Source organism: Chroicocephalus ridibundus, chromosome Z (assembly GCF_963924245.1).
Source record: "Chroicocephalus ridibundus chromosome Z, bChrRid1.1, whole genome shotgun sequence".
Classification (NCBI taxonomy): Eukaryota; Metazoa; Chordata; class Aves; order Charadriiformes; family Laridae; genus Chroicocephalus; species Chroicocephalus ridibundus.
In genome coordinates, this window is record NC_086316.1 from 45,794,769 (window position 1) to 45,808,783 (window position 14,015).

The 14,015-nt window shown below is 45.8% G+C and overlaps 1 protein-coding gene across 2 annotated transcripts; it reads right to left on the reverse strand.

Annotated features, from left to right (window-relative positions):
* Positions 1-12,097: 12,097 nt before the first annotated feature.
* FOXB2 (forkhead box B2) lies at positions 12,098-13,135 on the reverse strand. 2 transcript variants are annotated; one of them, XM_063320849.1, is made up of 2 exons: positions 12,778-13,135; positions 12,098-12,666 (listed from the first exon to the last, which is right to left on the reverse strand). In XM_063320849.1, the coding sequence occupies exons 1-2, from the start codon at positions 13,133-13,135 to the stop codon at positions 12,098-12,100; spliced, it is 927 nt and encodes a 308-aa protein (XP_063176919.1). The 2 variants fall into 2 exon arrangements, with proteins under 2 accessions (XP_063176919.1, XP_063176918.1); XM_063320848.1 differs by having other exon boundaries at positions 12,098-13,135.
* Positions 13,136-14,015: the final 880 nt, after the last annotated feature.

A 14,015-nucleotide genomic window follows, 5' to 3' on the forward strand; every position in this document is an offset into this window, starting at 1 on the left:
CATCATAAACTAGTGAGAATGTTTGTCATTTGTACAGTCTACGATCCTGTTATATGGTCCCCTCTTTGCCTTGCATTTTCAGCCTATGACACATATTCACTAACAGAAGAAACACAGAGATAGCAGTCTTTCAGGTCATAACTATGGACAGTTAGATGCAACAACCCACGTGAAAAATAGGGTATTAATTTACCATATGTCTGATATTCTCCACAGCCTCCATTCCAGCATTGGACAATTGGTAATAATTTTATCATACTCAATTCTACTCCAGTGTTGGGAGAAGATTTCTCAGTGGTGTATTTACAATACCTTTAAAATAACATATCTATTGTAAATATTACTACTGTTTATTTACCTTATGTACATGCTTCCAGCCAAATAGCTGTGTTTTTATGTAAGTATTGGAGCAAGTATCTTTTATTCAATTTTAATTATGATGGCAAATGGAATACTATTATTCACAATCTGATTTTATACTGGTTTTATATGTGTGATCCGTGTAGCTACATATTTTGGTGGCTCTAAAGTAGTTTAATTTCTTGCTTTTATAGTTGTATCCAGGTACAAATAATTTCTAACTGCTAATTCCCATACTCCCTGAGTAGCTATATCTATTAACTTGTAAGGTCATTTCTCCTTTCTCCTACTGAGTTTAAGTCATTAAATGCATCCTGCCCTTTTGATTTGTAAAAGGTTTAGAATTGGATACTCTGGTGAAGGGAAAGCTTTATTAGTCGCAAGATTCATGGAAGAGCCATTGGTAGCACCTTTGTTAAATTAGTCCCTGGCACACAGGGTAGTTTTGAATGTTTCTTCATGAGGCAGGACATCCAAATCAGTGCTAATTCTATAGACAGGAAGCATATTAATTAGATTTCACCAGGATACATAAACCATTAGAACATGTGTTTTCCAACGGTCTTACTGCTCTGACATAACACTTATGTCAAGTCAGTCTTACAGGTGGATATTTTCTTCCGGTCTAGCTTTCAGGCAGCACAGTGATGCTAAAGTGATTGTGTAAGTACAAAGAAAGGTTTTCATTACTTCATGATGGTGGGAAGGCCCTCATAGAATATTTTCAAGATTTTAAAGGGGGAGCAACTTTAATCCTGCAAGAGGCCCTTGAGGCTTCTTTTAGCATTTGCAGCTCTGGGTGGTCCCGCTGAATCCTTTGTGGTCATTAGGGTCCCCCTAAGCATTTTGATGACAATGCAATTCGTGGAAATTCTTGGGATGAGGGCCTGCTAGAATATTTAACAAGCTCTCAGCATCCTTTATGTCTTCTATGCAACTTTCATCCCCCCATCTTCCTGTATTTTGTCCCTGCTAGATATGGGAGCAGGAAAGGTTTGGTAAGCAAAATAATTGAGAATAAACAGGGACTTGCATAACCAAGAAAAACCGGGTAGTGCCCATGCTAGAGCTGAAAGCAGTTTGCCTAATCGGTTAGGTGCAAAACAACAAAAAGCTGACATCCATCCATCTATCCATACTTGGGGCCAGACACTGCCATCTGCCAGCATCAAGACCTCAAGGCACAGTGACGCAGTTCTTCCAAGGAGCCAAAGCTTCATGGCCCTTGGAAAAGGGATAATGCTAATTAGAAACTGGAGAGCTGAAAGGGATGAGGAAACCTGATTAGCTAGCTTAGCTCAGTAAGAAAATGAAAATATTTGGCTCAGATAAGGCTCAAAGGAAATAGGAAATTTGTCTGAATTCAGACTGCCTCTGAGGTAATGCTGGGACCTAAAGCTTATTTTCATGAAAGGGCAAGTGGATTTTACTGCTTTCTTCCAAGGAGGACAGGTACCAGCAACTAACCCGCAGTTTTATCAATGCAATGTGCTATTTCATAAACCTTGAGTTGTTTTTCTCTGTGCATTTCTGGGAATTTAATTTAAAGGAAACTATTAAAATAAAAGGCTTTTCCCATGAAAGGGAAGAGAAGAGGAGTTTGCAAGCCTCTGAACCGATATCTGAGGTATAGATACAGCCTCTGATTCTGCTACCAGTTACCTAAGGAAATTTTACTTTTCTTTCTGTTCTGCGCCTATAAAATAAGACAGTAGTGCCTTTTTTCCATCTACGTCTACCTTTGTTCAACATCTAGCTTGAAAAAAACCTTGATCTTGACTGGACCCCCTGATTTCCTGAGTGTGTAGGCTGGAAAAAAAATGTACTTCACTTCTCATCTGACTTGCAAGTTCACAAGAAATGAAAATGTTATGGATGGCTTTGACTTTTTTTTTGCTATGGTGGTGCCTTTCACTAAGGAGATCCTGCAGTGTTTTCATCATTTGGCCTGGTGGACTAGAAAGTAGTGTTCCTATAAGCATAGCAACAGTATTTAGAAGTTTGGAAACCCATAGAGAAGTCTCTGAACGTCCTGTCAAAGTAATTTAATCCTTTCCTTTCATTATATCCACCAGAAAGATTTGAATAGAAACCATGTGAATTTACCCTTCCTCTTAGCCTTCTGTGGCTACTGGGGGAATTATTACCTGATTAAGTATTTAATGAGAAATTTTAAAATCAAAAAAATATCGAAAGTTAAAACATCTTCATCAGCAGCAACAAATATTAATTTTGTGAGTCATCTTCAATGTGCTTGTGTTAATTTTGATTTAGTAAAAGCCATTGAACCTCCCTTTCATATTTGTATTTCATATGAGAGCCCAAAATTTGTGTCTGCACAGATTGTGTATCTTTCTCCATTAATAAGCCAATTCATGCACAACTCTAATTCCTTTGACATGTCATTTGTGTTATGGAGAATTTGCAAATTTACCTTCCAGAATTTTGATATTGAAGTATTACATTCCACCAAACGTTGGCCATCTTAGGAACTTTCTCCATGAATTTCTGTCATTCTGGCATTAGATTCTCAGTGTAATTTTCAGTGTCTAAAATCTGATGTTTTCCTTCCAACAGCATTGTTGGAAAAAAATGGAAGTGAAGGAAAAGTGAAATCGTTTAAAACAAATTCTGTTTGTTGACCCTGTAATACTTTTGGTAACACTTATCAATAAGAAAATGTATCTCACAGACAACTAGCACGTTCCCACCTGTATGATGAAATTGATTTATTTCGGGCTGCATTGGTACAGGTTTCTTGACTTTAGTATTTCCTTTTTAATTGATGAAAAAGTGCCAGAGATTTTGTTTTCCTTGACTGAATCATGTGACAGTAAATAATGCTGTAACGCTATGAATTAAAGAAAAGGTACATGACAATCCCAAGGCAGGGATTGTTGACACCACAATGAAAAAGTTCAGGCTGAAAGGGCATATAAAAGCTTTCCTATTGTTCAAATGAGTCAAATTCCACTTCCAGGAGAACGGAGTGAAACCTTGGTAGAGGTCTTGCAGCTACCCTCTACACCAAAATTTTTGTGCTAGAGAGATATGCCCTAGCAGCCAGTAGTGACCCATCCGTTTTTGCCTTCTCCTGGCATGAATTACAAAAGAATCCCCACTCACCATTTCTGGGACTTCCTGAAATCTGCTGGTAGTCATAAGATGCCTCTCTGATCACAGCAAATCACTGCCACTGGTGTGGCCCCATTCTTCTTCTTGGCCACTAGTGTGGTCCCATTCTTCTTCATGGACATCTAAATAGGGAGCTGTTGCAGGTGGCAATTTTAATTTTCAACAAATCAGAGGAATGTAATTGAGTTCAGAAGTTTTCTGATTCCTGGCTGGGAGGAATGTGTGTTTGTGATGCTTCTCAGGCACAATTCAGAAAACTAATTCTGTTGTTGGGAGGCTTAACTTCCCTGTAAAAATTTTTCTCACTGAATTATAGAGTACCCGTAGCTGAAAAAATAGCATAACAATGTAACATCTGCTAAGCTAGTATTTCTTTACAATGAAATAGAGAATTGATTACAAAAATTCATACTCCAGGAGAACTTAGGAGGAATTCACTGTCAAACTGGGAGAACATGGATTGTAGGAGACTTTTCACTTTGGGATATGAAGCCGGAGACGTGATCAGAAATGAATAAAACTCATAGTGTTAAATAAAAAAGTACTATGCAAGGAAGGAAGAAATGGGTGTAACAATGAGAGTACCATATGTACCATATGTATGCTAAAGGTGATGAGAAACTTTCAATTTCTTTCTTGGCCTTCATTCATATTTCTGCATATTCAATGAGTTTTCTTCTCATTTATTAGAAAAGGGAATCCTCTGAGTTGCTTGTATCCGGCAAGCCTCCTCAGATACCTTCATTATAAGACCTAAAATGCATAAATTTACATGTCATGTTACTTAATTTCATGTTATTTCAGTGTATAGTCAGCCCTTGTGTAAGGTTCTAGTCCTCCTCTACTTGTGATGATTTTCTAGGCACCGTGATACCAGACTCTTTACTGAAGCTCTGTAAAAGTGCTCTCAATTGCTGTTAAGTGCTGTAAAAAGCACTCAATTGCACTACTTTTATTTTCACTAAAAATCGGTTACCAAGAAAAGCATCAAGCTATTCTGTCACAGCTTGCATTTGATGCACCCAAGTTGCATTTACGCCATTTTATGCTTATATTTGTTATTCTTTCCTTCACGATTCCTGTTCCTTCAAAATAAAGTCGGTGTAATAGGCTGATATTTTCCATATATTTTCCTTTCCCTTCTGTCTGGAGGTTTGCAAATGAAATACGCTGATGGCAGAGAGATGCATTTTCAAAGCAGAAAATATATTGACATGTAAAATCTGGAGCAATATGCATTTTGACCCCTAATTTTAAGCCCATGTTTTTAACCTGTTTGTTTGTTATTGTGTTTTTTCTTAGCACTGGAGTTGGTGAGTAAACTGGGGCATTTGCAGCTTTTTAAAAAATCTTGTAAACAGATCTAATGTAAAGATACCAGAGGCTCAGTAAGGATCTCAATTCACTTGTTATCTCTTTCACTGGTGCAACTAGTGTAACTTAATTTTGAAGATGTATCATATTCATCCTTTTATGGTTTTGTCTTTATCTCTGTTGCAAATACTTGAAGAAGATGCAGTAAATTGATTCTCTTTCTAGGTCTCATCCCAAAAATCCTATTCAGCTTTAAAAATTGTATATTGTAATAATCAGCCAGCAATGTATCATTACATTGCATTTTCTTCCTACCACGAAAGATTTTTATAAGCCATCAGTAACAATCAGTTAAATGAGATGTAAGCACCTGCCAGTTACAGCCATACATTTTATTAAGCATATGAAGTATCACAATAATTTGCATATTTACTAATCTGTTATGGTTCAAATTCATACCAACCACAGTTAAAAGACCACGTGGGGATTAAGAAAATGCTAATTTCAAGCCTTAGGAGAGGATAAATCTGAATCACACATCCCACATAAAACAACATGTTAATAAGACACAAATGGCTACTACAATGATGTTACTAAGTTCTCTTACACTTTTCCCAGCAAATTATAATTTTCCAGTAGCAGTTCTATGGTGCAAGTAGTACATGAAAATACATTTTTCTCCTTTCTTTCTGCATTTTTATCCAGAATTAATTGAGTTTCAGGTTATTCAGATCATCATGAAAGGAAGACCTGATCCACACTGGGAGCTTGTTGTGTAGTACATGGAGTTAAAAACCTTTTTCTGTTAAATTGAAGACTGATAATGAATAAAAATTAGCAGCTCTTACCAGTAAAAGAACCTAATAATTTGTCCACTGGGTAACACTGATGTTCAGCCAAAAACCTACCTTTTGACAGTAAGGGGCAGTGATTAGCTAACATAGAATGTCAAGTTGTTTTTACTTTTTCGAATGTCTGCTTTAAGATGACTCTCTGGCTTAAGAAGCGGCACATGCCTGGTCCCTATGGTTGTTCAAAGGGCTGTTAATATCTATTGTCCATTGATTATTTTAATGAGTGATATATAATGCAGTGTGGTCTTACACCATTCTCCCAGGTGTTTTGCCTTAAAAACAGACTTTTGTATCTCGTTGAAAATGAATACCTCTCCCAGTGTAGATTAAGCATCCATGTGAAATCCAGAGAAATATTACAAGATTCTGTGCTATATTGATGTCAAATGCATTAAAACTTTTATTTTAAAGCACTGTGAAGCTCAGCATCAGAATTATATTTTTTCATGTGTCAGAATCTTATTATTTTCTCCTTCAAAAAGCAGTTTATTTTCACTGATCCTATAACCAGAGTAGGAGGTATAGACAAAAGTAGTACACTGACACCTCTGTCAATGCATAGACCAGCATGGATGCCTCAGACATGCATCACATAGACAAGCCCAGTATGATATTGCCAGGATGCAGACATTTGGAGTTGCGTCTCAATCTTAGAGAGGATTCAAATCCATACGTATACTCAGTCTACTCTATCAGTTATACTGGCATGGAATAAAAAGGTGTCTCTGTCTCTCATGCTGAAACTTTCTAATTGTTGAAATTGATTTCACCAGAAAATAAGTAAATTAATCCAGTCAGTGGGGCACTCTATTTGCCAGAAGGAAGTATTTTCTTATAGTATTTTTCATATAAAACATGTGCAGTTAGCCTCTGGAGCTTGAATTCTTTGCATCTGCATCTCTGCATGCATCCATAATGTCTACTCTCATGTATCATACACTGAAATAACTTTAAAGAATTGCTTTGATTTAGGACACTTGGCTAGAAATAGAAGTCACAGACCCCAGTCCCCTCTCTGTTTAAGAACAATTGTCATAGGTCAGACCAAGTGTTTATCTATCACAGTGTACAGCTTCCAACAGTATGCAAACAACAGATGCTCTAGAAAGAGCAGGACAGGAAAAGCACATAATACTTTCAGAAATGTATTACTAGCATAGCAAATCTGAACAAGAGGTAGCAACTTCTTACGGAATGACCCTCAGTGGATTTAATTTACACAAATGTTCCAGTTGTTCTTCCAACCCATGTACTATTTTAACACCCTCAACATCCTGCAACAATGAATTGCAGTATATAATTATGTGCTGCATGAAGTATCCCCTCTTTCAGTTTGCTTTGAACTCTTTTGATGACTCCCAGTTCTGCTATTAAGAGAAAGAAAGAGCAAGTATGCCTTAGTCACCTTCTCTAGGTCTCACATGGTTTTGTAAATTCGTGTCATACATCTCAGTATATCCTTGCTTTCCATGCTTAAGAGTCTTAGACAGTTGAATTGCTACTTGTACAGAAGATATACATTTAATTATCCCATCTGATTCTCTCTGCATCCTGCCAGTTTTAACATATCTGTTTTCAGATTGTGAGGAACCTGCAGAACTTCCTGATGCATTACAGTTTACTTAGGATTTAAACAGGAACATGCTATTTTTCTGTTGTGTTCTCTGTTCCTTTACTACTAATTTTGCTTTTTTTACAGCTAATGAGTATTAAGCCAGTATTTTCATAGAGCTATCTACAATAACTTCATAAGAATCCTAAGTTCAGGACTTCTTGTTATGTATATAAATTCAGGATTATTTTCCCCATGCATATCAGCTTGCATATATCAACAATGAATTTCACTTTCCGTTTTATTATCCTGTAACTCAGTGTGGATATCTTTTGGCAGCTCCCAATTTGTCAGCTGTTCTTTTTTATTAGTCTGAATTATATAATATTAGTAAACATTTTTCACTTCCCTGTGACTCACCTTTTACATACCACAATTATGAATTTCTGGGACATTGAACACCAGTCTGTATGGTGCTCTGCTGTGAAAATTTGCCGTTTATTCCTATCCTTCCTTCCCTCTCTTCATCTATTATGTGTTTTCTCCAATGACTGTAGGACTCTGCCTTTGGAGAAAAGTACCCAGGGCCTGTGGCTTATTTGGCACTTCATGAAGCTTACATCTGTTGTTGCAATGTAACAGCATAACTTCACCAAAAAACGTAACTCTTCTCCATGTGCTGTTTTTCAGCTGGCCCATTTTGGTACAGGGGAGTGAATGTGAATCCTTTTGAGGTGAAGTGGTCTTGAACTTAGATTTCCTTCAGAGGTTCAGAGAAGAGCACTCTAACCATTAGGCGACCCTACGTGGGCAGTGCCAGTGACCACATTGTATGAGCAGAGAGGGAAGACCACTGATTCTTTAAACAAATGAGTAACATACTTAAATATGTATGGGTCCTGTAGGCACTAAGATTTGGTATTTGCCATGTAGGTGTCTAAAATTATACCTTATGTTAATCTAACCATACGTTCAGCAAAACTTCAGAAACTGAGGTGGAACTTAGAAAACTGAGACTATTACAGATTTCAAGCACTTACAGGGATGACTATATCTTAAAATAGGCTTTATGGATAATGATTTAAAATAAAGTCTTACAATAAAAGGGAAAATCTGATCCCGCAAACAGCGGCAGCAAAATTCAAAGTGATTTGCCGGATCGATTTCTAGCTGGAGGGACTTCAGGACTGCATCAGTGGGGCCCAGAGTTTCAATTGTAACACTGGTAGTTACATTGCAGCAGGTATCACTGCAATCAGAATATAACCACTGAAACACTGCTGTTGTATTTCAGACCATAGAACAGATTAATTCTACAAGTTTTGCTGCATTTGCTTTTCTTTCTTGACTTGCCTGCCCTATGGATTCATAATACACCAAGTGTTGCCTCGGTTAGGAATAGTTTCCCATAGGTAGAAATAATAATCACTACAAGAGCTAACCACAGTAAATCAGAAGTGTACTGGGGTGGAATCAATGCCTTTTCTTAGGCCTCCGTTCTTCTAACACTAACTTTTGCTTCGCTACCTTTGGCAGTCTAATGATATGAAGATTAAGCTTGCTTGTCCTGCTTGCATCTGTTTCTTCGGTTTACAACCACCCTGCCTACACCCCCTCAGTAAAGGCTCATCTGCCTTTTCTGTGCAGAACACATATGTGCTTTAATCTGAAGGGAAGTGGCTTCTGCATGAGGTGTACTGGTACAGCAGACAGGCAAAATCTTGTCACTAGCACAAGTCTGTTTTCCTATTTGATTTGTCAAGCGAAAAATCTTACCCTTTACCAGGGTGAAATCTTACTCTTCACCTTTTCTGCTTGGAGGAAAGGATACTATTTCATTTCTCTGCATCTTGTACCATCATCTGTTTTTAAGCAGCATTGGGGTTGGTTTTGTTTATATATTGAGATTATCAGTTGTTGATGCAAAATTTGTGTAATGTTGCAAAGGCTGTGTTTAGAGATGGAGTCCTTAGAAATAAAGAAAATATGTATAAACGAGTTAGAAAATATTTCTCAATTAGTTAGTTTTCCCTTTCCCTCTGGCAGTCTGAAATTATCATTTCTAACCCTCTATAATTTTCATTGCACGAGCTACAGGGAAGGGCACCGTCTTTTGGTCATACAAAGTGCAGGCAGCTGCCTTGGGAGTTACTCTAAACCCTCTGGGCGAGTGACCCGTGGCCTAGACTCCCCGCTCGCCTGAACTGCCGCGGATGAGAAAAGCCTTATGGCAAACACCGCGCATTTACCCCGCAAATCGCTGCCTGAGACACCACCCCCCGGAGTGTTCCCCCCCAGGCGCTGGGTGAAGGTCGGACCCTCAGCTCCACCTCGGCTGCAGCCAGACACCTTCTCCTGTCGCGACACCCCCTGCGCCGGGCGCCCTGCCGCGGAAGCCGGGCTCTGTCGCGATACCTGCCCCGGCTGCCGGGCTCTGTCGCGACACTTGCCCCGGCTGCCCGGCCGCCTCCGGCTCCCTGCCCGGGGTCGCCGGGTGCTTGCGGGACCGGCCTCCTTACACCAAATAGAGTTTTCGGGCGATGAAATTCAGAAGGTTATCCAGAATCTTAAAACTGCCCAGAATCCTCTGAATAATTCCCAGGAGGATTACTTCTTCTGCTGCGGATTTCCCATTCCTCTTGCCCCTTAGACCGATGTGAGGGGAAAACTCAGCTTCCCTAAAATGCTTTGGTGCTCTAGACAGCAGCCACATCGAGAGCGGTGGAATATATTTAAAAATATCGAGCTATCATAGAACTAGTGCTATTCGCGGTTTATTTGGGGGACTGCTTTCTTTATAAGCAACTGGTTTTTAGCAGCAGAAATACTGACTTGGCTCCTTGCCTAAAATGGAAGACAGCGGAGTAAAGAAAATGTAAAGCACTTTTTTCCTTTTTCTTTTCTTTCTTTTTCCCATTTCTTTTGGATATCTGATTACCGATTGGTTTATCTGGCTGCAAAACTTTTGAAGCAATTCCCCTTCCAGTCCTATTTCCAAACCGTGATACCGATCCGTGCCTCACTAGCATAACATTATTAGTACTATTTTTTCAGCGCTAGGAATGTTATAATTTTAGAAGTTAAAATGTAACCCCCCTCTAGAGCAGAGGAAACAAATGAAAATTCAACAGTTCCAGTTGAATTTCGAGTGGTCGAGCAGACGCCACAAGTGTGCCTGGGGAAAACTTTGGGTAGCCGGCACCCGAGGCCAAACAAGTTTGCTTTACCTAGCGGTATTTTCTCCGGCTGGAGGGCCACCAAGACGGAGCAGTCTGAGGCAGGAGCTCCGTCCCAGTCCCAGGGGCTGGGACTGCCACCCGGCGCCTCCGGGCACGGCAGGTCCGCCGGCATCAGGCGGGCAAATCACAGACAGCGGCTGTGATCCAGCACCCACTGAAACCAGTGGCAAAACTCCAATTGCCTCCAGTGGGATCGGGATCCGAGTCGGTGCCCTCTCCTCAGACCCGACCGCCGGCGCTTCGCCCTTGAGCTGCGGGTCGCGGCGACTCAAAGCGTGTCTGCAGCAAGCGATTTACCTGTAAGAGGTTTCTTTCCCTTTCCTCCCCTTGCTCTGCCGCCAAGGAAACTTTGGGGTACTTCTGTCAGTTTCGGGGGGGGGGGGGAGAGAGTGCGAACCTAAGCTACGAGCACGCTTTTCTTAACCCGTGTGAAAGGCGGCTATTTTAAAGATCAGCACCAGCAGAAGCAAATGAATAGATGGGCTTTAATGAGCATTGGTGTACAGCAGGGCAGACAGGGTATGGCAGCAATCACTCACAAACCAGCCGGGACTCATCAGCCAGTGCGTCGCTCTCTGACTTCTGATCCCTCTGCTTCACACAGACCCCTCGTCTGGTGGAAGGTTGTTTTCAGTAAAGTGCTTTTCCCGAGTAATTTTTTTAACCGTTTTTCTGTTGGCTTCCCCCGCCCTCCCCCCACCCCCTCCCGCAGATTTTAGTGTTCACACTCACGTGGAAGAAACGCCAAGCAACACATGCAAAATAGCGGTATCTGTGAGCGGTAAAAGGTGATGTGAAAAGTACAGTCTACGAATCGCCGGGCTGGTTTTATTTTAATGAGAAACTAGGGAATTCGGACACTCGATCACAGCTTGAGAGGCCAGGTCACACTTCAGCCCCTCCTAAGGTACTGCCCTCCGATGTGAAATGTTGCGGGGGACTGTAAAAGTGTGAGGGGGAAGGACAAGCGATCGCTAGTTAAAGGACCCCTTCGCCGTCAGTGCCGCTGTCATTTAAATTACCACTAATTATCGAACTATTTAAAGCTTACTCTTTAAACAGCGAGCATTACACGTCCTGAGGCCCCGCAGCTCGCGGGGCTCCAAGGTAACAGCTTTGCCCGCCTCTGTCGGCAGCAGGATCTACAGGACGGTGAGGCAGAGGTTTCCCGTCCCTCGGGGCAGAAGCAGAGTTCAGAGGGGGTTTTACCCTCCTGCTCCCCGCGGCCGCCGGCAGACTGCAGCCCCTCTCCTACCGGGCCCCGCGTCCCGTGGGACCTCCGGACCGGCCGGCCCGGGCGGGGGGCTCGGCGGGGAGCCCGAGCTGCGGGGCCGCGCCGTGGCGCAGGCTGTCGTGGTGGCGGGGAGACCTCCCCTGCCGGCCCCGTCCGCCGAGCCAGCCCCTTTGGCCCCGGCTGTGACTTTTCATATCACCTCTCCGCCACTAACGATATTTAACGATGATAGAAGCTCTTACCTGCGACCCGGCTCTCAAATAATCTGATTGTACACGACACAAACACAGACACCAGCGGGGGTATAGTCATGAGATCGATCGGGTTTCCGTGCCGCACGCGTGCCCTGGACCCCCGCATCCTCTCCACTGGGAGCCTGGGGGCCTCTCTCCCCCCGACCCCCTGCCCTTTAGGAGTGCACCAGGACGGAGTGGAGGGAGCCCTTCCCCTCGGGGCCCGCGTTGCTCCCGGTCTGTTCCAGCAGGGAAGCGGCGGACGGGGAAGCGGCGGGGCAGATCTGCGAGGCGGCGACCGTCAGAGCCGGGATGGCCGAAGCAGCGGGCATCGCCGGCGCCGGCTTGATGGGCACCGGGACGGCGGGCATGGTCTGTGCCGGCGGGTGGCAGAGCGCCTTCACGGGCACCCCGAAGGGTCCATAGTCGGGGGACACGGGCACGCCGGCCACGGAGTCCATCACCCCCACGTGCGGCCACATGGAGCTCACCACGCTGCTGAGCTGGCTGGGCACCGGGTAGCCCAGGTGGTGCATCACCGAGGCCAGCGGCAGCCCGCCGGCCTGCAGCACGCCCTTGTAATCTCTGCTGATGATGTTCTCAATGGCGAAGGGATGCTTGAAGCCCGAGGGCTGGCTGCTCCCATAGGGCGAGAACTGCGGCAGCCTCCCCACGGCGGCGGCGGCCGCGGCGGCGGCCACGGCCGCCTCGGAGCCCGCCAGCCCCGGCACCTTGCCCGGGGGAGGCGGCGGCGGCGGCGGCGGATGCGGGTGGAAGTAGTGCACCATGTGCGGGGCGGGCGCCGGGGGCTTGCCGGGGCCGCCGCCGCCCGGCCCGCCGCCCGGCCCGCCGCCGCCGGGCAGGTGATGCTCGGGGCGCACGACCTTGAAGCGCTTGCGGCGGCGGAGGAAGCTGCCGTTTTCAAACATGTCCCCGCAGTCCGGGTGCAGCGCCCAGAAGCTGCCCTTGCCCGGCTGGTCGGGGCGGCGCGGGATCTTGATGAAGCAGTCGTTGAAGGAGAGGTTGTGGCGGAGGGAGTTCTGCCAGCGCTGCGTGTGCTCCCGGTAGTAGGGGAACCGCTCCATGATGAACTTGTAGATGTCGCTCAGGGGCAGCATCTTCTCGGCCGAGTGCTGGATGGCCATGGCCGTCAGGGAGATGTAGGAGTAGGGCGGCTTCTGGTCGCTGTACGAGCTCTTCCCCGGCCTGGGCATCGCCGCCCCGCCGCAGCCCTCCCGCGGCCGCACCGCCCCGCCGCGCCGCGCCGGGCTCCGCTCTGCCCCGCGCAGGGCGGGCTGGGGATGCCGGGGACGGCGCTGCCCTGCCCCGCCGCCGCCTCTACATCCTGGGCGCCACCCGCCCGGCCCACGCGCGATCGCGACCCCCCCGCGGCCCGCCGGCGGCCTCCGCGCACGGCTCCCACAGGCAGCCTCCCCCCGCGGGATGCGCTTGTCTCGCCGCCCCGCCGCTCGCCGGAGGGGCAGCTGCCACCCAGGCCGCCGGGCCTCGGCGGGGACACACGGGGCAGAGACGGGTCCTGGTCCCCGCTGGCGTCCCCGCTTTCGTCGTGGAGCCGCCGAGTCTCCCGGGCTTCCCCGCTGCCGCCCGGCACGGTCTGCTGGAGTGGATGCTCCGCACGCCGCAAGGGCTCGGGAAGTTACCCCGGACCTCTACAGAGACGGGGAGGAAGGAAATAAAAACGCCCCTCTCACCGCTCAGTCCGGTGTCCGCTTAAAAGTTTGCGGCGGGCGCAGGCGAGCGCCGGGAGCCGCCGGGGAGAGGAGGCGAGCGGGGCGGCGGCCGCCGTGGCTGTGGCGGGTCTGGGCGCTCCGGAGCGGTTTTGTAATGATGCCCGAGCCGGGAGACCCCCGCAGCTCCCGCTCTCTTGCTATCACATGACAGCGGCTGGGGGACTTGGCGCCTCATGGAAAAGGAGCGAGAAGCGGCTCCCTGGCTCCCCTCTCGCTCACACCTCCTCAGCAGGGCGAGGTGGAGCCAGGGGGCTGTGGAAACGCCATGTGAGAGCGAGATCCGCTTTCAAAACACAGGGCAGGGACCAGCAGCCCGAGCAGGGAAGCTCCCGCCTTCCCCCTC